At 34.9% G+C, this 21,025-nt stretch overlaps 2 protein-coding genes across 19 annotated transcripts in view; one reads left to right on the forward strand and one right to left on the reverse strand.

The window, feature by feature from the left end:
* Positions 1 to 18,273, reverse strand: part of LOC129791779 (protein still life, isoform SIF type 1-like) — an 84,508-nt gene extending 66,235 nt beyond the window's left edge. For 8 of the 18 annotated variants that reach the window (XM_055830229.1, XM_055830243.1, XM_055830226.1 and 5 more), the window contains exon 1: positions 7,727 to 8,074. Coding sequence is in view for 3 of the 18 variants with exons in the window: in XM_055830239.1 (XP_055686214.1) it covers positions 6,222 to 6,284 (63 nt within the window). In the remaining 15 variants the exon portion in view is untranslated. Of the gene's footprint in view, positions 1 to 6,221; positions 6,404 to 7,726; positions 9,666 to 17,089 lie in introns of those variants that run through there. The other 10 variants (XM_055830242.1, XM_055830241.1, XM_055830235.1 and 7 more) reach the window with 6 other exon arrangements.
* LOC129791905 (NADPH:adrenodoxin oxidoreductase, mitochondrial) overlaps positions 1 to 21,025 on the forward strand; it is a 298,769-nt gene that overhangs the window by 123,863 nt on the left and 153,881 nt on the right. The gene's annotated exons all lie outside the window — the stretch shown is intronic.

The following is a 21,025-nucleotide window of genomic DNA, read 5'->3' on the forward strand; positions in this document are numbered from 1 at the left end:
TTTCCGATTTACATTTTTTTTGCTAAATGGAAAACTCATCAATTTAAATTAAATTTTAATTTAAAAGTATACAAAATAGTTTTGTACAGTTTGTTCTGTACTCCAGATAAATAAAATTTCTTTTCACATTCATCTTCCAAGATGGTGGTATAGATGGGAGTTTTCTTTTCTTGAGAAGGAACTCCAAAGTGAGGAGAAAACTGTTTCATTTTATCTTTTGAAGAAAATGAATTGTTTAATTGTTATAAATTATTTCGCATGGTGTGACATTTGAATCAAGAATTTTCTTTGATAAAAAGTCCATTTTCTCATGACACCGAAGGACAGCACACGGAGTGCAAAAAGAAAGTTGCAAATTCCATATAAAGTTTTTGGATGATAAATTCGAAAAGTTTCCCCATCCAACAGTTTGAGAACTTGTGTGGAGATGGTGCTTCGTGATGAAAAAGAATCATTTTTATCAAGCGGTGTGAGATTCATAATGAGGCAATGGCGGTGAAAATGCGGGGGTGGGAATTAATGAAATTACGCGTAGGTTCGGTGAAATTTCTCATTCACGCTGTTTGGGTTTCATTTTTCGGTTCTTTTTCTACTTCTTTTGGATGTAAAACAAATTTCGTGTGTCTTCTCGAATGTTGAATTTATTGAGCGGGTCACACCTAGAGAATTGAAATACGACGATCAAAATTATCTTTTCTTTTTTTTTTCTCGGAATTTATACGTTGTAAAATGAAAGCACAAATTGAAATGGACTTGGATTTGCGGTTGAAAACAAGAAAATCCATGTGAGAAAGCATGATTTGTTAAATTGAATTATTTCCCCCCCCCCCCGCCTTCACACTACTATAGGTGGGCTTGCTTACCAGGGGGCTTGTAAAATGTCTTGTTTTTGCTTGAAAAATTAGTTACATGAGGTTTTCATGAAAGGTTCATTCCAGGTCTCAATGAAGGAAAGTCGTTGGAAGGTTTTTTTTTAACCCTTTCGCGTCAAATGTGAAACATAAAAACATTGAAACACGCTCATTTATCACGATACAGGCCCTGTACACGGTCTACTTTGTTTTGAAGTTGAAGAGCAAAAATGGCTCACTTTTTGTATGGGAATTTTTCGCCTTTGGTAATAAAATTTTAATTTTTTGACATTTAGAATACTGATCGCACGCTGAGAATCTATCATTTTGTAGGTTATTAGTTGTAGAATTTAATGGTACAAACGGATTTGAGATTGATGCTGTCAGTAAAAAAGCGCAGTCCAACTTCATTTTTTACCAAAGAATTCCATACAAAAATTGAGTCGCGTACACGGCCTGTCACGATATTTATTCTGTGGATGTGTTCAGAGGACTTTTCTCACTTTTAGAATGTCTTATTCTTTGGCCACTTTTGCGTGAATTTGATGCATTTGTAACTTGAAAATATATTTGAATTCATAAAATGTTTCACTTTTGGGTCTACGTATGATCCAAAACACGCGAAAGGGTTAATGAAAACAATGTTTAAAGAATTATTGTTTTTAAAAGACCTCACATCGCAATGAGTTATAATAAATTTTGAGTTTATTAGGCATCATTGGAGCTGTTTGGTTCATTTTTAAAAATAGTTAATTTTTTTCAATAAAAAAGAATTTACCCCTTTCGGGTTTTTGGGTCATATGTAGACATAAATATGAAACATTTTATTTTCCCATTTTTTTATGAATTCAATTGTCTTTCCTAGTTAGAAATACATGAAATTCACACAAAAGAAGTCGAAGAAGACTTTTGCCTGAAAAATTCCCTCTGAGTTTGTTTAAAGAATAAATATCGGAATAAAAAAAGCGCATATTTCAATGTTTTTATGTTTCACGTTGAACGCGAAAGGCTTAAATTGCATATGGGGTTTAAGAGTAAGTATATAATTTGAGAAATCAACTTTTTTTTGTATATTTTTACTGACTAAATCTTAACCCTTTACATCAAGTGTGCGGTCGCAGTCTTAAAATATTATTTAATTTATTTATTTAAGGTGAAAAGCTAGGCAAAGTCTTAAAAAAATTCCAAACTTTAGTGATGTTAACCCCTTAACTCTCTTCAGCTGGAGACTTGAATGTGTGAAGAGTTAGTTCTATTTTGGAGCGTCTATTCTTAATTAAATTAGAACAAATAATTTTTCAGCCGCACTTCCACTGACCTAATTAATTTAATGGAATACTGTCCTTTTTGGTTTGCCTGCCTGTGGCCACAGTGTGTGGTGGGAAAAACCAAAGATACAAACACGAAAAGTTGGGGTAATGAAGGGTGTTGGTGGTGTGACAGTGAATTTTCAAAGTCACATTCTTTTCGCACGAAGCTCTTAAGAGAAAAGCTTTCTCCAAATGGCAAATCAACACGAAAATATACTTTCGCAATATGCTGGGACACTTTTTTTTTGTTTGCCGGTATGGGGAAAATGTATTGAAAACACTGCGATGATGGTATTAAAAAAAAAAAGAAAAGCAAAAATGCATGCAGACGTGAAAAGCTGGTGTGGATGGGAAAGTGGCGCGAAAACAGCCACCTAAAAGCACCGATTGAACTCATCATGCACACATTCACCCCTAAAATAGATCGACACGCTCCAAATTGGATTTAAATCCGACACTTTGTGGTCAGAAATGGGGTTTTTGCCCATTTGAAAATCACCGCGCGACAACCGCTTGAACGCGCCTTTTTCCCTATGTTAGGTGTACCCTACACACAACATTTCGATGAGCATCTATTTCCATTCACATATACACGACAAAAACGTGGTGTTTAGATTTTTGTGTAACACTTTGTGGGGTATATTTTATTTTTAAACCTGTCGCCGCCTCACAAGACACAATATAGTGCTCTAGTGTTGTGGAGTAGGAGAGTATTAGCCATAGAGATTTGGCTTTTTTATGTGCCTATGAAAACATGTGACACAGCAAAACAGAAATGCAGAGATTTGTGCTTTTCACAGATTAAAAGATTTTCAAAAAAAAATTCTAATTAGAAGAAGATTAGAAGAGATGAGAGTGGATTTTGGAATGGTTTTCTCTATTAATGTTTATATTTTGGATTGATATTTTTATTTAGGTCTTATATACCACGCAACAAGTTTCACGATAGAACCCATTTCCGGTCTTGCACAATTTTCTGCTTATTCGCTCTGCGAGACATCCCATGTGGATTGAGTTTGATTGATGTGTCTCATATTTTTGTCGTTTATACTATATGTTTTGTTCTCTAAAATTTCAAACTGGTAGGATTAGAGTTGGATGAGTTCCCACAATCAGTCGGTGTTCTTGTTTTCAATTAAAGGCCATGTGATTCACTATTTTGGGATTATATTGTCTACATCTTCTTACTTTGTATAGTTATTTTACTTTATCTTATTCTTTGGATTGTAATTTCTTGTTAAATCTGGTATATAAAACTTTTTGATTAAGGATATTCCATTTTTTAATTTCAAATTCTAAAAATGTATTTAAAAAATGTAGAAAATGGATTTTCAGACTTATTCTCAAGGGGTGTTTATCTGGCGAATATTTCAGCTTTTCAAGCCAATCATCCAAATATTTCCGAAGATCTAATAAAAAACAAACTACTCAAAACCAAAAAAAACTAAAAACGCATTTAGGACTTTCCGGATTTGATTTAGTCTGTTTTTAAGCTTTAATGATTTTTTTTAAAGTTCTATTCCTCAATCTTTGGCTTAAATAAGTCTTTTTATGTAGGTAGAATTGATTAATTTTTATCTTGAATTTAGAACTCTACGTCTTGAATTTACTACTTTTCAAATATTGGGGTTAGCGAATAATCCGAATATTTCCGAAGATCCGAATGTCATCCAGATAAACTCCCCTTACTTATTCTAGTTACAACATTTTTGTTTGTCCAAATTCTTAAATTTCGAACAGATTTTTGTTCCTACAAAAAGCCTAGAGTAACAACAAATATCTAAAAAAAAATTTTTTGAACCAGAATCAGATCGCAAAATTAATTACTGAATTGAATGCTTATCCCACACATCAAACTGTTCCAAAGATGATTATTAATATTTATTCTTGTCATATTTTCTTCAATGATATAAAGTGAATAATAATCTATATAATAAAGAAAGGTCTCTCTAAAATATGGTGTCTGTTCAGCTATGCATTTCTACACCGTTGGTCCGATCGTGATGAAATTTGGTACAGAGACTCCTGATACCAGGCGGTTTTTACCAACGACATTCATTTTCCCCCCAGAGCCCCCCTTCACATAGCCCCCATATAAAAATCACGCTTTTTTGACTACTTTTTGAATCTGGCGCCATAAATGTTGTATGAATTTCACTTTTTCCCTTTGAAATATCTGTTGGAGGTTTTTGTGTGGCCCATCTATATAATAAAGAAAGGTCTCTCTAAAATATGGTGTCTGTTCAGCTATGCATTTCTACACCGTTGGTCCGATCGTGATGAAATTTGGTACAGAGACTACTGATACCAGGCGGTTTTTACCAACGGCATTCATTTTCCCCCCAGAGCCCCCCTTCACATAGCCCCCATATAAAAATCACGCTTTTTTGACTACTTTTTAAATCTGGCGCCATAAATGTTGTATGAATTTCACTTTTTCCCTTTGAAATATCTGTTGGAGGTTTTTGTGTGGCCCATCTATATAATAAAGAAAGGTCTCTCTAAAATATGGTGTCTGTTCAGCTATGCATTTCTACACCGTTGGTCCGATCGTGATGAAATTTGGTACAGAGACTCCTGATACCAGGCGGTTTTTACCAACGACATTCATTTTCCCCCCAGAGCCCCCCTTCACATAGCCCCCATATAAAAATCACGCTTTTTTGACTACTTTTTGAATCTGGCGCCATAAATGTTGTATGAATTTCACTTTTTCCCTTTGAAATATCTGTTGGAGGTTTTTGTGTGGCCCATCTTCTATATAATAAAGAAAGGTCTCTCTAAAATATGGTGTCTGTTCAGCTATGCATTTCTACACCGTTGGTCCGATCGTGATGAAATTTGGTACAGAGACTCCTGATACCAGGCGGTTTTTACCAACGGCATTCATTTTCCCCCCAGAGCCCCCCTTCACATAGCCCCCATATAAAAATCACGCTTTTTTGACTACTTTTTGAATTCGGCGCCATAAATGTTGTGTGAATTTCACTTTTTCCCTTTGAAATATCTGTTGGAGGTTTTTGTGTGGCCCATCTATATAATAAAGAAAGGTCTCTCTAAAATATGGTGTCTGTTCAGCTATGCATTTCTACACCGTTGGTCCGATCGTGATGAAATTTGGTACAGAGACTACTGATACCAGGCGGTTTTTACCAACGGCATTCATTTTCCCCCCAGAGCCCCCCTTCACATAGCCCCCATATAAAAATCACGCTTTTTTGACTACTTTTTGAATTCGGCGCCATAAATGTTGTGTGAAATTCACTTTTTCCCTTTGCAATATCTGTTGGAGATTTTTTGTGTGGCCCATCTATATAATAAAGAAAGGTCTCTCAAAAATATGGTGTCTGTTCAGCTATGCATTTCTACACCGTTGGTCCGATCGTGATGAAATTTGGTACAGAGACTACTGATACCAGGCGATTGTTACCAACGAATACATTTGCTATTGGACTTTTTTCATCTCAATTATTTTCTCTATATAAAATTTGCGCGAAGCGCAACAAATCCCCGCGAAGCGGGGCGAGGTAAATTGGAGCGAAGCGACAATTTACCTCGTAATAAATAATTTTTAGTAAATAAATGAATAATTTACATCTTGTTGCGTAGTATAATAAAAAAAAGGTTTTCATTTATTTTTCTCTATTCAGATCAGCTTTAAACAATAAGATAAGACACATAAGAGAAATCAAAACCATTCCATGTAAATTACACAATTTTCATTGGTAGGTATAGTTTAGGTTTAGAGATAGTTTAGTTAGAGGAATGTAAAGAGACACTATTCCAGAGAGACACAGAAAAAAACACACTTGAGGTTACAAAAATTATGCTCAAAAAATAGATATTATATTAGTTATTGTTTGAGAGAGAGAATGGATTTATATTTCAGGTGCCGTGGGGGTGGAAAAAATATTTAATTAACTTAAAATTAGACTTGCTTTATATTTTTAAGTTTATTTGTTATTTATTTCATTCACTTGATGCTGCATTAAGGGGTTTGTTGTTATTGCGGGTGGATTTTTTTTAAAGTGGTTGATCACAAAAATATCACAGTACATACCTCGAGGTGTCCCCAGCTTTCTGGATTCATTTTTGCAGCCTCAACACTACCTTTTGCCCCCATGTTTATCAACTATCTTCTACCTTATCAATGGAGGAAATATATATCTTTCCCTCTAATTTTTCTTTCTACGTTGATTCGCTATGTACACAAACTCTCTCTATTTATGTTTTTTTTAGACGCTAGAAAGAGGCCAAATATTCCAATCGATTAGATTTTATAGATATTTTTTGGAAGAGATAATTTCATGTTAAATTGGAGGCAGAAGACTTATTGCAAGAATTGCTAAAATATTTTCAATTTAATTTGATTATTATATATTTTTTCTTTTGTTCTTTAGCAGTTGAAATGTTTTCAAATAATTTACAAAAGCTTCAATGGAATAGTTTAGGTAATAATATTAGTTCAATTAACATAAAATAATATATAAACATTTTGCTTGTTATTTAACAAGTAAACATCCTGTGTGGGTGTTTACAAGCAAATGTTGGGATTTAATAAATTACTCCAATTATTCTGCAGCTTTAGATAGCAAGCTCAATGCAATTTAATCAAAACTTTCAAGAAAGAAATCCCTTATCCAAGAAGAAAGAAGATACTTGAGCTATTCTTGCACACAAATCCAGCTTAAATTTCCCAGGGAATTTTTTTTTCTGGGAAAACCTGGCACATTGTGCTTTTAGTGGGTGAAGGCACTAAAGCAAATGAAAGGCAAAGTATGTAAAAATGCTAAATGGATGGTGGAGAGAGAGAAAAAAAAACTATGTACACAGAGATTGAAGAGCAATAATGGGCGAAAGAGGAGAAATATTGGCAATTGAATTGAATGTGTGGGTGTAAGTGCGAAAATGGATGGGTGTTTTTCTTGGTGCTTTCCACGGTGCGATGAGAAAATGGGTGGGTGGCCACCAAACCCCCTCACACCACCTCACGGATTCAGTGGCACCCGCAAAGACAGACACTGACTCGTGAAATGGCCACAAAAGTGGGTTTGGGGTGCGCGCACGGTGGGCGGGGAGCGGAAAAAATTGCCAAGAGAATCATGAATAATGAAGCTAAAGTCCATTTAATGCAACTAAAACATGGGGTGTTGTTTGGCAATTTTATTTGATTAATCTCCCCAAAAGACGAGCGAAAGCTCTCGAAAAGCTCGCGCTGAATATATGTACATCGGAGTGGCGTTTTTTTTCTCATATACTTTCTGGGCGATGCTGCAGGTTCAATGCGTCAAACACACCCACTTTCCTGTGCTCACAAATTGATATTGCAACTCAAGTGTGGCGTGTGCGAAGAAAAATGGGATTATTTTGCTATTTATCGGTGAAGGGAGCTTTTTCAGCAGCAGCATAGAGAAAAGTTTCGAAGAAAAAAACGCTTTGGGGTGCGGAGGTGGCTTTTCTGCATTATCTATGATGTGAACACATCACCCCATGGGGGGCCCTTTGCACTCTATGTACGCCCACAGAGGTGCTTCCCCATGAAAGCACGGGGGCTTATGCACGAACCTTTCAACAGTTCTTTTTTCTTTCGCTGAACTAACCCTCTGTGTGGTCAAATGTAAACTTTAGGGGTGTCTCTCAGCACAAAAATTCACTCTGGATATCCGTTTACACGAAAACTTTCACCGAATCACGAATGAATTTCACACAAGATTGGAATCCCGTGCTTGCGATACCTCGCAAACGGAAGAAATTTGGCGAGAATGTACCCGATAAAAGTGAAATTATGTGGAAAATGTTGGAAAATCTCTCACTTAAAATCTACTATACTGCAACACCGATCAATAGGGGAGTGTAGCATGTCAAGATGGGGTACAGAGAGTTTATCCTGAATTTTGAGTCGGTGTGTGGGTTGGATGTTTCCTCTCTCCAACTCACAAAACTCACTTCTCTCACTCACGGATGCTGGGTACAACACAAGAGACAATTAATGTCAAAGCATTAGCTATATGCTCTTAATTTTTTTTTTGTTGTTTTTATCTGTTCTTTTTAGTGTTATCTCCGACCATTTCCAACCTAAGTTAGGAATATTGTTTAAAAATAACAAGTATTTTGTAGTCCAGAAACCAGCAAAAGGATGAAAACATGGTATTAAAAATTAATCTTAAGGATAAGCGCTTAGTATTTTAAGCAATAGAAAATGGTTATCTTTAACGAATATTACTGAACAAGATTCTTTTCCAAAAAAGGAATATTTCTTGTAATTTAATTTCATTTATGTAATTTATAAAAAAGAAGCATTATGATCAAGAATTGTTCTTATTGTAAAAAATAGATATTAAATTGATGAATTAAACTGTGCATACCCAGAAAGAACTAAGAACTTGATTATATACAATATTCCTCTACCTATGGTGAGTGAATGACGCGAGTTTACTTCTCAAAAATCCATCCTACGAGAGCGAGGTCCACTTTGGATAAAGTGTGAGAATTTTTGGGAGAGAGCGAGAGCGAGCTTTTATCTCAATTATCCAGTGCTTTTGCCCTTTTTGGAGACTCCGAGAGAGGGTGGTCCATTAATGGATGACTCGGGTGTTTCAGGATATGGAAAACACAAACAGAGAGGTGAAAATTTTCCTCGCGAGAGTCACCACCCACACCCCCTTTCGAGAGAGGACTTTTCGATGGGTATCGGAAGAAAATGCCACGGAAGTGGGTGGAAATTTCAAGATGTGCTGCCCCACAATGGTATGGTGGGATGGGAGGGTGAAAATGTCTCAAATGGGAAATGATTATTTAATAGTCCCCGCTCTCACCAAACGACTCTATGGGAGGGTTGCAATTTTTTTTCCACCCTCCCGTGGGATTTGTTCTCCTTCGTTCGCCTATCGATTGGATATTAAGCTCTGTGCCTTTTAGTTAGGTGGAAAAAGGAAATTTTTTTTTGAAGAGTAACTGATGAAAATGAGCCAGAATAAATTCCCTGGAAAAAGAGGAAAACTGTTTGGTGGGTGCTTTCGGGGAGAGTTACATGTGGGTGGGGAGAGTAGTAGACAAGAGCGAATCCTTAAAATCCAACCTAAAATGGATGGGGTTCTTTCTATAGTCGAAAAGATCCCTTTCTTTGCTAAAATCTACTATGCCCACTCCCACAAATTTAGATTTCTTTGAAAGAAAAATCACTTTAATTGTCTCGCGAATGGTTAATTCCGTCAGTTAAGGTGCCGGTTCGGAACTTCCACCACTTAGAACCTTATCACTGTTTATCACACTTCCGCCCAAAACGGTTAAGTCTCACACAAGCACTGAACTCAACTCTTCGGACTTCCCTTCAGCCCGTGCACTCCCTTGCAGAGAGGTGGGAAAGTGCAGCGAATTTTGAATGAGAAAGAGCCCCGAAAAGACTTTGTGTTCGAACGCAAATGACTGCCAACTTGAGATGCCGAAGTGATGTGATGGCGAATTTGACGGGATGTGATGTCTCTGAATTTGAAGATGTGCAAATAGCGCCAGCGCAGAGGCATGCGCCAAAGTGGGTGCATTCACAGAGAGATAGCTAGTTGGACCGGAGATGCTGGAGCATGGGCGATATACAAACACACACGCACAGCACACACACACATACAGTCATACCGAAGGGGCCCTTTTCCAACGTAACTCAGGAACGACTCCCACGCACAAATTGGGACACTTGGGACAATGAGATATGCCATGCTTATCTCTGTGAGAAGATGCTCATTTTCTCCTCTGTTGAAAAATAATTATTTTTAGCTGAATGATTTAGAAGTAAGTCTCAGTTAATTAAAATTTAAAGTGAATCTGGGTCTTGATTAGGCAAAATGTATGTTCTTTTCTGGAAATTAATGATTTCGGACTGCTTATTAGGAGTTAAGTTAGGACTAAAGTTATCCAGGACGGATTATGTAGATACTATTTAAATGATATTATTTTTTTTCGTGTGAAAAGGTGTCTATTCACTCTTACTCATTAATATTAAGTCACTCCAGATACACACCGACTGTAGGGGATTAAAAAATAATTCAAGAAATGTTTTTTCATTACATAAATACAAAAGCCACGTCCCCATTGTGACCCCCAATTAAATGCATTAAACATTGTTCAATCGATGATCCTTTAAATTACTTTACTTTCACTTTTTTTATAAAAAGTATTAAAAAGTGAACAAGCACCTATAAGAAAAGCATATAATATTATTTTTTTGAATTTTAGCAATAAGAGATTTTTAAACATCTTTCACACCACCTACAAATCTAACATTTGCAACCGAAGGTTTAAAATACAGAAAGAAGAATATTTTGTAAGAAAGAAACTGTTTTTTCTGACCTCATTGGGAACAATATTATTTTAAAGATAAACTAAAATTACCCCTAATTTTTTTTTAATTTAAATTTTTAGAACAATTTATTGTCACCAAAAAATTCAAGATCGTTTAAAAAAATGTAAATGTTAAAAAGAAGTAGTAAAATCACGGTGAATAAAGTCCTTTTTAGTCAGATTACTAAGAAAATCCAAGAAACTTATTTTGCAAAAAATGAAACTAATTATTTTAAGTTTAAACCTCTTCTTTAAAAACTAATTTAATTAAAAATGATAATTTAAAATTGTTCAAAATATATTCAAAACTAAATTTGTAAAGGTTCGATTAAGGCAATTACTAAAATGAATAATAATTTAAAAAAAGAATTCATTTTGGGTTGTTAAAAAAATTTACAATAATTTTGTTGATAACTATTAATCAATCGTTTTTAACGAAAATCATGGAAAATAAACAAAAATTTAGATTTCGTAATTAAATTACAATATCAAAAGAACTATTATAAAAAATCATATTTTTGGTAGTTTTTATCCCTTTAAACAAGTGCATTACATTATTTTGTTATGAAATTCATTCTATTTTACCCAAGTTGGAAAGTATAATGTACAAAAACCGAATTCCCAAAAAAGTTTTGCACTGTAAAAGAGAAAGAATGCAAATTAAATCACATTCCAATTCGATTAACATGAGAATCAGGACTCTCATAAGCCCCAAAAACCACCTTCCACGCTGATTCTACTCTGGCAATGGGGGTTGGGGGTGGTGGGAGAAGCTGTGTGAAATTGTGTCACTCCCTCATCTCATTTTCCCTTTTCGTCAGAGTATGGAGCTCAGGTGAGAGAGTGCAGTGATTTGTTCCTCTTTGGAGCTTACACAGCAACGGGGGATCATCCGTGTGGCTCCTGCCATGAGAATATCACCCACATCCCTCCATCCCACAGCAAACGGAGGGCATCTCTCCGTGACGTCGCTCAGCATGGGAAAAGTTCACACGGAAAACGTACATTGTGCCACGCCCGCAACATTTTAACACAACACGCAGTTTCATTCGAGGGATTTTATCTTCTCAGACGCGAGAGCACCCTTCCACCGAGACGAGGGGGTTTTTGGGATCTATGTGGTGGCCAAAAAGGGGGTTTTCTAGGATCCATCCACTGCATCGGTGCCAATGGACTCCATGTGCTGTTTTTTCTCATTCAATCTCCTATCAAAGTTAGTGGCGCACCCGAAAGGAAGAGAGAGAGAGAGTGCGAGAGAGCGCAAGAGAATTTTCTGCAGCTCCTTTCGGTCATCTTTTGACCTGTGCCTCTCCCCCATACCCTCGGATGCACTCATATCAACCAATCTTATCCTGCCCGTTAGCCAAACGGATGCCTTTGATGTCGCCTTCGGCTAAATCTTTCCCACCCATTAAACTTTATTCAGTAATCTCAGTGGAAACTTTTGGTCATTTGCAATTGAATTTGTCCACATTTTGTTGGATTTTTGCCACAATTCCCCCCCATCTTCACCCCCCTTCCAAAGAACCATTCCCTAATTTTCTTTTTCCTCCTTATATATTTTTTTAGGGTTCGCTTCCAGAAATCTTCCCAATATATACGTACATAAAATGGGAAAAGCTTTACAATGAAAAAAACTTTGGAAGCTCATTCATACTTCTACATTCAATGCTTTTAAAATATGCTCTGCTCCAGCTTTTCATGGCTCTATGAACTTTGTCATACAAAATGAATTTTCTGCTATTTTGTATCTTATTTTTTCTTTCGGTGTTTTTTTTAATAGTAAAAAAATGTCTCGAAAGCTCCAGGTAATTTTTGTTGTATATTTACAATTTAAAAAAAAACTAAACATGGAACTTTCACGTAAAATACTTTGGAAAGTTACCTCTAAATTTTCAAAATTAAATCCTTTTCCTACCTGAACTGGAGCTATAAATTTTGTTGCATTTTCTACTTCCTACAAAAATTAGCTTTCCATTCAATGTCTAAAAGTTTGTAATTAAATAATACACTGTGATGAACTTTAAGCACGGAATTATCAAGCTTATTGTTCGGAAAGGTTGAATTATGATATTTTAGTGTAAACTCATCAAAAGTACAACTTTATTTCAAAGCCCTCCTCTATGTAGCAAAGGTGCAGCTGTGCAACAGCTTTGAATAGCTTCATCAAAGATGCCCTTTCTGAAGATAAATTTTCTCTTTTTGTTTTGAAAATGATTTTTTAAACGTATTATTATAATTTTTATTCAATTATTAGGTAATTCAAAAAGCTTTAAAAGATACCTGCAAAGCTTAAAGTTTAGTTACATTGAATGACGTGACATTTGAATTTCATATGCAAGTGTTAATGCCATTGAGGTCATTCACCATGCTTTTGCGAGACTAATGAGACGTGACCACTGTCAAGTGCAGCGTCAAGATACTAATCGTCTCACACCATCAGCAAACACATCAAGAGGTGTTTAATGTTAGGGGAGCTTTTGTCGTGAAAATTGCGTACTTCGCAGGAGTGCGGGCAAAAGAATTCAATGGGGTGGGCAGGGGTGGCAAAGAAGGCAAAAACTGATAACTGCTTAGTCGTCAATACTTAGGGAGTGAGAGGTGTAAAATGCTGACATCTATTAAATTGCCTGGTATATTTGCTCTTTGTCCCCTCATTCCGGTGATATAATTTCACAACCATGATAGCCTCGTGCAAAGGATAACAGGTATTGTAATTGATTGAGAATATAACGTCCCTGGTTCAAATATTTATTTGGTCATGAAACCGGAAATAGGTATTCTTTGGAAAATAAATACAAAATTCATTTTCAACTATTTTTATCAGTCAGATTAGTAAGACTGAAATAAAGCCAAAAATATTCTCAATTTAATTTCTCCAAATTATTTTGTACGTGATGAAGGGATCAATATACTTTCAAATGTCACAAAAATCTCCTTTTTACTGAAACTTTTGCTTAACCCTCCGTATACTGACACCAAAACTCTTACGCGCATTACTATGGGGTAGCTGACCGACCCCAAGGAATTTTTCGCAAAAAAAAACAAATTCTTTCGGTCAAATGAGCTTTAATAGACTCTTTAATAGACTTTAAAATTATTTTTAAATGGATTTTTTGATAAATATTTTAATGAATTTTTTTGAGGTTAGAATCTTCTATAAAGAGACAAAGAGTGACTAAGCGAAGAGAAAAAGGAATAAATTTGACCGTTACGCCAATTTTTGAATTCCCTCTTTTTACATTTTTGTTAATAACTTTTTTTCTGGTGGCCGGATTGACCTCAAATTTTTACACAATCTTCTCAGATAACCAAGGAACTTATTTCCAAAAGCTTTGTTCTATATCTCTAAGAACTAAGGCGCAATCAATCGAAATAAAGCTCTGGGGTCGGTCACCTACCCCTCATAGTATACGGAGGGGTTATTTCTAAATTTTACTTCATCTTTTTTTATATAATGCTTTGATATTCATATATTTCATGATTTTTTTGCCATAAATAGGACTATTAACGCTCCATAGTTTTGATATAAAATGAATCCTTTTGTATTTTAAAGAAGAAAATTTGTATATAAGGTATACAATTAGTTAAAAAAAACAATCGTGGGATTGGTTTCGGTTTACAATTACGTATGCGGTAATGTTCGTGGGCGAGAGATTATCACTTTCTGCCTCATTGAGCGCATCATCGTGGAAATTGTAGCGTATCGGTTGGGAAATTATGTAATATGTACGAAAAATGTCATGTGGATGGAAGGTGTTAACACCTCCATGTGCAGATTTACTATTTTATCGCACCTCTCCGACATCCCTTTGGCACTCTTCCGCCATCCCCCGACACATACACAAAAGTATGGCAGTACAAGCGTGTAGAATTTTGACTTAGGTCAAGGAATTTGGGTGAAGGATGATGATGATGTGAAATATGATAGGGGTTCTCTCTTTGGCAAGGAAGAAAAGCGAGGCCCCTGAGCTCTGGGGGTGAATGAGATGAAAATGGCAAAAAGGGAATGTTTTAAGCAAAAGGAAATTGCCCCAAGGAGTTTCCACATAACTCTCTCTCCCACAATTCCGTGCACCCATACACAGCGAGATGTCCTAAAGTTTCTTCGGGGGTACTTTTGCCTTTTTGCAGCATCTTCTGCCTCCGCACTTAAAAATCTATACATATAATATTGAGTGACTGTGGGTTGCTTTCCCATTGCGGTGTTTGGGGGATGATTTGAGGGCGTGTGTGTGTCTCTCTCTCTTTAAATTGTACGAGCAAAACGCCCTTTCGTGTTTCCACCCCAAAACTTACCACGCAAACCCCCCACACACACACGACACATTATTTGATTAAGTAGCAATATAGAGTAGCACTAAGTACTTGTATTTACATAGAAGCTATACCAAATTGAAGCTTTAAAAAAATATATATACACACACCAAATAGAGGGAGAAATATAAGGAATGGAGGCTGCGTCTCGATTGTTCAGAACTTCTTCCACTAAAAGCACTCTTCCCCTCCCATTCATATAAAGCTTTATGGAATATGGGTAGCAAAAAAGAAAAAAAAAACGTGTAGCCAATATTTTTGCCCTTTGACACAGCGCAACACAGCGTTCAGACAAAGCGATGTGTTTGGGGAATATGTAAAAGTTTTTTTTTGTGACATTTTCCACAAAACTAGGACATGGGGATGATATTTCTAACCGAACCCGAGCTTACAGAATCCTGATCAAATAAAAATATACAAAGAGAATGCCGTTTTACATATAAAGGTTCTTGTTCTATATCTATACCTACTATTTATAGGGGTAAGTGGAGCAAATTGGTGGAAGAATTTTCATGAGAAAAAATTTTTCTTTTTTAATTTTTATTCTTGACCAACATTATCCAAAATTTTCACAAATTTTTATCTCAATTCTGTAAAAAATCTAATCATTTCTTTTCAAATTAAAAATTGATGAAAAAAAATGAAAATTTTAGCTTCAACCCTGGTTTAACATACTTATCAATTTTACTTTGTTTAGTACATAAAGACATAAAAAGTCTTTTTTTAGAAGTTATATTGATTCAGTTAAAAAACATAATTTTTAAATTTATTGTACGATATTTGATGTTATGTGGATGTTTAGAATTCCCGCCCAAGAGCGGGATGCGCGACTAGCGCCATTCACCTCGTAGTGGCTCATCTCAAAATGATCCACCGGATATGCCAAGTCACTACCACGAGGTGAGCACACTTTTTCTATACGTGCAACGTCAACACGCACGGCGATTTACTCTCTTGTTAAATTTATATTTTATACCTGAAATAAATAGTTTTGTGTATTTTCGGCTTTGGAAACACAGTGTTCTTATTCCTGTGCACCTGCGGAATTTTGGCGACAGAGCCTGAGATATCCTGTAGCCTTTAAAACTAACCAACCGTGTATTCCCAGGTGAGACCGAAATACAACATTTGATATATTTATATTGGCTGTGATTCTTTTTCATAAAATTTTAAAGTCAGACTTCTCCATCTTCTGAACAATTTTCAAAATCCTTGAGTATTCGTGTTAAAAACAAAATATTTTATTAAAAGGCGTACAAACTGAAGAAAAACCCTAATTTTCATATCAAAACAATTTAAAGAAAATCTTATTTAACCCTTTCGCGTTTTTTTGGGACCCAAACATGAAAATTTTTTTATGAATTCAATTATTTTTCCTAGTTAGAAATACATTAAATTCACGCAGAAAAAGTTGAAGAAGTTTTGCATAAAAATGTTCTCTTAAAGCATTCATAAAACACATATTGTGATAAAAATGCGCATGTTTCAATGTTTTCATGTTTCACGTTAGACGCAAAAGGATTAATTTATATATTTCTATTTTATTGTTTATATTTAGCTCGCATGGAAATTTTCCTATCATTACTTTGAATGCATTTTTATGGAATAAAACTTTTATTTTTTTAATTTCAGAAAAGTCGTGTAGATTCGGGTAAAGGAATCTTAATTGTCAAATTAAAAGTTGTAGGTACCACACATAGTCATATTAGACCGATAATCTCACAAGAACCCTGAATATGAAAAAACTTTTTACAGAATTGAGACATCGTTTGAATTATCCGGAAAATTATTTTCTTAGCAATTTCAGAACGGTTTTACTAAGAAACTAAAAACTTGTAACGATTAAAATCATTAAAAAAAAATCAATAAATTTTAAAAACAATGATACTATACGTACTTTTGTAAATATTTTATGTTTTATTAAATTCTTTTTAATCTTAAGATTACTGCATCTTTCAGTGAAATAAACATTGTTGTTTATCATGTCCCACTCTCCCCTAACTTCTAAACATTTTGCTCAAATTATTTGTACATAAAACGAAACTTTTTTTAAATGTTACATTTTTAATTAAAAATTCAAACAATATTAAATAACACAAAATTTCCTCGTTGTGTTCATTGAAAAAAAAATTACCAACCCTTACAATGCGGTTAAAACAATCAAACAAAAAATTAAAAGCTCTAGAAAATCTTTACAGGATTTTATATTTATTTTCTTTTTACTCTCAAAAGTGACTAAAAAAATAACACATGATTTCTAATTCTTTTTTTGCTTACCTAAAGGTGTGCAGATGTATCATTAATTTCTGACAATTAACAGGGTGTGTAATTGTGGCGTGATATATTGTGATTTAATTGGTTTTGCGGGAAGAAGGTGCAGGAGGAAGAAACAAGTATATAATATTTTAAAGGTGTGCAGGTCCTTTAGCTGATGAGATTTTAAAGGGTTTTTACTGCCCCCTTCCACTACAATGTGCTATATAAAGTGTAACGTTTAATCGATTGTATTTTAATTGAGGGATGAAATTGAACTTTTTATCACAAAATGATTTATTGCACTACGTGTACGAGTTAATCAATTCCATTATTCTGCATGCATTTTGCAACACACACAGCTCTTCTTCTTTTTTTTTCCTCCCAACTTTCGCTCAACGCCCAAAATTGCGCGAGGGGGATTTGGGGGTTGACGATGGGAAGCAAAAACGGAGAATTTTGCACTTTGATCTCTCTTATAGTGTTGGGATTATATTTTTACATTTACTAACAAATCAAATGAAAGAGAATCACTTTGAGATGAAATCACAGATTTTTACAAATTAATTGTTCACAAATCTTCACGCGGATGCTGCTTCTTTGAAAGTCAGCTGAAGCAGCTGAGATTTGGGTGTGGACCCACACGGACTTTGGAGGACTAACTATGTGGAAGTGCTCACAAGCTTTTTGGCGCCCGAATTGACCCAACAAGAATATCAAAGTGGAAGAACCAGAAAAATCTCCACACACAAAAAAACACTCCTTGGTATTTTATGATAAGTCCCAATCGGAGTCCACTCAGCACGGATGTGTCTTCAGTGGAAGCAAGGAAGCACTGAGGAGGGATGAACTTTCGCACTTGTTATCCCCCTCGGAAACTGTCACAATTCTCTTGGTGATTATGTAACACAGCGTAGAAAGCTCTCTCTCACTCTCGGCACCTTCTCTCGCTGTTCCACTTCCGCCCTATGGGGAGCTTCCTTCTCGTGTAGTTGGGAGAGAAAGAAATTTTTCGGTCTATTCACATCTGCGGTGGGTAAAAAGCTCATGTACTTTCTGAGAGGATATTAAAAGCACGAAGGGTGCTATCATGCAATATTTTTTCCAAGAATTCTTTTTTTTTAATTCTTGAGTCTAATTTAACGTAAATTAAGTGAGCTTTAAGCTAAAATTTTGAGTAAATGAAAATTCTTTGAAACAAAAAAAGAAATTTATGCGGAAATTATGATTATTAATCTTTATCCTAACATTTTTATAAGGTAAAATTACCTATATTTTAATTAGTGGACTTTATTTAGAAGAACCGATATGGAGGACTAAAAAATTTAACTCTATTTAATTAAACCTTAAAAAATGTTAAAAATGCAAAAAATTGTATAAAAAATTAGATAAAATCCGATATGTACACAGTTTGTAAATGGATCGTAAGAACTTCTTTTTGTCGGTAGTTTTGGCAAAGCGGTCGGTAATTTTGGTAAAACTATCGGTAGATTTGGTAAAAATGTCGATTATTTTGGATAAAAAATCGGTAATTTTGGCAAAAGTGTAGGAAGTTTGGTCAAACTGAAGGTAATATTTGAATAAAAGGGATAAAAAAATAAAATCCGAAAAAAAACATTTTACATTTATTACAGTAAATTATTTTTAGAGTTAGGTTCTAGGATCGTTCAAAGGACATGGAAAAATTATTCAAGTATGTAGAGAGATAAATATTTTCCTGAGAACTATTATTTTAAAATTATTTTTTATTTTTACTATTATTTTATTTGAAAATTTTTTAATATGCAAAAGAAATTATTGAAAAATCTTATAACTTCCATGTTGAAAGAAGAAACGTTCTTACGCCGTTACCATTTTAGATTTAGATTTCTCGCTGTTTTGCTTTTTAAACTAAAGAATATTTTTAATGTTTTTAATCTTATTGTAAAAAATATGCCAGTAAAAAAAATAAAAATATTATAAATTATTCAGACCAATTTTTTTTATTAAAAAAAAAATAAAATTAAGCTTTTAATAAAAAAGAAGCTTGTAAAGCATCCCTCCATGCTGTGTAACATCCTTTTGAGCAATCCCCGCAAATTGTACTCTTTTGGTGTCACCGTTTTTTTTTCCTCTCTTTCTCTGGGAGAAAAGGGTGGAGTGAGTATTTCTGCGGAAGTGTCTGATGATGGTTTTATTACCGTGTCACGGAAATTACATGTCACCTTTCCACCGCCCGCACTAATGACACACACACGCTCACTGGAATCCCGAGAGCATCCCCAAGGAGCACATGCGGACACACAAAGGGCACACAGGGCTGTAAATATTGGTCACTATGGGCACACACAGCTGATCACGGACCGAAATCGCGTGTGAGGCTCAAATTAGCGTGCCATCGATGGGCGTCGCGGGCGCGTAGAGACAACCACCAGAGCCGAAGTAGGGTCAGGAAACTCTAAATGCGGCACCACGACTTGTGCGATGGTAGTAAAGTGAGTGGGACAGCAGCAGGAATTTTCCGCGGGAAAACCCCGAGTGAGAGGGCACACGCCCAGTGAGAGCGAGATGGGTGATCCTCGTGACACGAGAATGTGCTCGCACTGAGCCGAAAGGAGGATGTAGGTTACGAGCTGGGGCTAAGGGTGCGGCCGACAACTGGGGGTTATATTATGTAGTAGTACATTTTGTAGATGAATAAATGTAGGCAAATAGGGGTGGAAAAGTAATAGGTGCTATGTAACCAATAAAGCTTGACTTGAGCTTACTCAATCTTTGAGAACTTTGCAGCTTCTCAAGCATTAATTCATAAGATTTTGAAGAATCGTTTTTTAAATAAAATTTTGAGTTCTATTTAAATTATTTAACACATCCTGGACGGCTTGACGCACATCGGCGTCCACTGACAGTTCTCAATTCTGTACGCTGTAACAATTTGCCACTCTTTTTGCGTTTGACATTTACCCGGTAGGAAAACTTCTCCAACATTTTTTCAGCCAATTTTGATTGCTGACTCGTAAGGTGTTCATATATGATTAATAAATCTATTATTTATTAAATTTATGAAATGATTTGAAATCAGCATTTAAAAGATTTCAAATAAGTTGTGACAAGAAAAAGGAATTATCTAGAATATTCTAGATAATGATAATTCTGGATATTATTATCCTATGAAGGAAATATAAATAACAGACTAAGTATTTAGAATATTCTAGATTTTTTTTAAATCACACTGTCACAGAGTAGATATTAGCTAAATACATGTATTATGAAGTTTTCAGAATTTTTAGAATAAAAAAGTCAACCTGCTTGTTGACGTTATCATCAGGTGATTTAGGTTATATATTTTACGAAAAGAAAATTTTCCTCAAGCAAAAAGGAAACTCGTCTGAAAGATTTTCACTGAAATTATCCCATAAATCTGACTTTTTTCCACATGAATATAAAAGTGCGGTTATGTTGGCATGAGAAAAAATGCCATATACATATGTCCAAAGATTTTTGAAAACTAAATTGTGTTTCCTTTGCGATAATTTTATATTAAAAAAAATTTGTGTTACACATAACTGAATATTGTGTCAAATAAATATTTTCTAATAACGTGCGAAGAACATAAGAACATCATGGTCCCACCGGGTAACATTTCTGGACGCCAGTGACTAATTGTTACATGTCGTGTAAAAAACCTTTGGGAAGTATTTTACCCGTCGTCAGTGTGTTAAGCAAAAATCATTTTTGTAATTAATTCTTCAAAATAAAAACTCCTTGGATTAAATCAGCAAAATTTAACGACGCTTCCGAGTGACCGTAAGTTCAAAAATTCTAAAATTCTAAAATAAACTTTATAAAACTAATAAAAAAATTTATGAAATTTCGTTTCAAGAGTTGAACATTTTTTAAGAAAAATTAAATTTACTTAAGAATAAGAAAAACTTGGACTTGTGATTTTCTTCAAACTTACACTTAAAACAAAAACCGGCT

Source organism: Lutzomyia longipalpis, chromosome 3 (genome assembly GCF_024334085.1).
Source record: "Lutzomyia longipalpis isolate SR_M1_2022 chromosome 3, ASM2433408v1".
In the NCBI taxonomy this organism is placed as follows: Eukaryota; Metazoa; Arthropoda; class Insecta; order Diptera; family Psychodidae; genus Lutzomyia; species Lutzomyia longipalpis.